This window comes from Protobothrops mucrosquamatus, unplaced genomic scaffold, assembly GCF_001527695.2.
Source record: "Protobothrops mucrosquamatus isolate PMUCROS unplaced genomic scaffold, P.Mucros_1.0 scaffold3151, whole genome shotgun sequence".
Classification (NCBI taxonomy): Eukaryota; Metazoa; Chordata; class Lepidosauria; order Squamata; family Viperidae; genus Protobothrops; species Protobothrops mucrosquamatus.
In genome coordinates this window covers 178,582-179,804 of record NW_015389151.1, presented here as the reverse complement: position 1 = coordinate 179,804, position 1,223 = coordinate 178,582, and the positions used below count along the sequence as shown (strand labels likewise).

Sequence of the window (1,223 nt, the reverse complement as noted above, 5' to 3'; positions counted from 1 at the left end):
GAAAGAAGGAGGAAAAACTGGAGAGGAGGAGGAACAGGAGAAGAAGGAGGAGGAGGATGGAGAAGAAGGAGGAGGAGGACGGCCCTTCTTCTGAGTTGGCTTGGAGGCATCTGGGTGTAACTCACAAGGGGAGAAGAGCCAGTTCCGAAGCAGTTCTCTTCTTCTTCTTCTCCTCAATCCTTCCTCAAGCTTGAGAGAACGTTCTTCTCGTCTCCTTCTTCTCCATCCCACCACCAGAAGGATGGACCAGAACGGATCTTCTCAGCACCCAGCGGTGATCTACAAGGCTCAAGTGACGACCGGCCAAGGTCTTTCAACGGGGACTTCAGATTTGATCTCCATCACCTTGGTGGGCCCCAACGGAGAAAGCCCCAAGAGGTTTCTGGACCAGATTGGGATGACCTGCTCTCTAGGATCGGTAAGAATATGGGTTCAAGTCCCAAGAGAAGGAAGTTTGGGAGATGGTACCTTAGCTCCTGGAATGGATTTTGGTCCAGAGAGAGACAGAATAACAGAATTGGGAGGGACCTTGGAGGTCTTCTATCCCCTAGCCAACCCCTAGACCATTTCAGACACATGGTTTTCCAATCTTTTCTCAGAAATCTCCAGTGATGGAGCACCCACAACATCTGGTGGCAAGCTGTTCCACTGGTTAATTGTTCTCCCTGTCAGGAAATTTCTCCTTAGTTCCAAGTTGCTTCTCTCCTTGATTCGTTTCCACCCGTTGCTTCTTGTCCTGCCTTCTGGTGGTTTTGGAGAATAGGTTGACCTCCCTACTTCTTTGTAGGAGCCCCTCAAAGACCAGGTTCAGTCTTCTCAAGAGGGACCAGGTTCAATCTTCTCAAGAGGGACCAGGTTCAACCTTCTCAAGAGGGACCAGGTTCAATCTTCTCAAGAGGGATCAGGTTCAACCTTCTCAAGAAGGACCAGGTTCAATCTTCTGAAGAGGGACCAGGTTCAATCTTCTGAAGAGGGACCAGGTTCAATCTTCTGAAGAGGGACCAGGTTCAACCTTCTGAAGAGGGACCAGGTTCAACCTTCTCAAGAGAGACCAGGTTCAGTCTTCTCAAGAGGGACCAGGTTCAATCTTCTCAAGAGGGACCAGGTTCAACCTTCTCAAGAAGGACCAGGTTCAATCTTCTCAAGAGGGATCAGGTTCAACCTTCTCAAGAAGGACCAGGTTCAACCTTCTCAAGAGGGACCAGGTTCAACCTTCTCAAGAG

The 1,223-nt window shown here is 49.6% G+C and overlaps 1 protein-coding gene across 1 annotated transcript in view; it reads left to right on the top strand.

Annotated features, from left to right (window-relative positions):
• Positions 1-241: 241 nt before the first annotated feature.
• The window catches only part of LOC107297129 (hydroperoxide isomerase ALOXE3-like), a 23,189-nt gene continuing 22,207 nt past the window's right edge, over positions 242-1,223 (top strand). The window contains exon 1 of the mRNA XM_029286233.1: positions 242-418. Within this exon, the coding sequence (XP_029142066.1) occupies positions 242-418 (177 nt within the window). The remainder of the gene's footprint in view (positions 419-1,223) is intronic.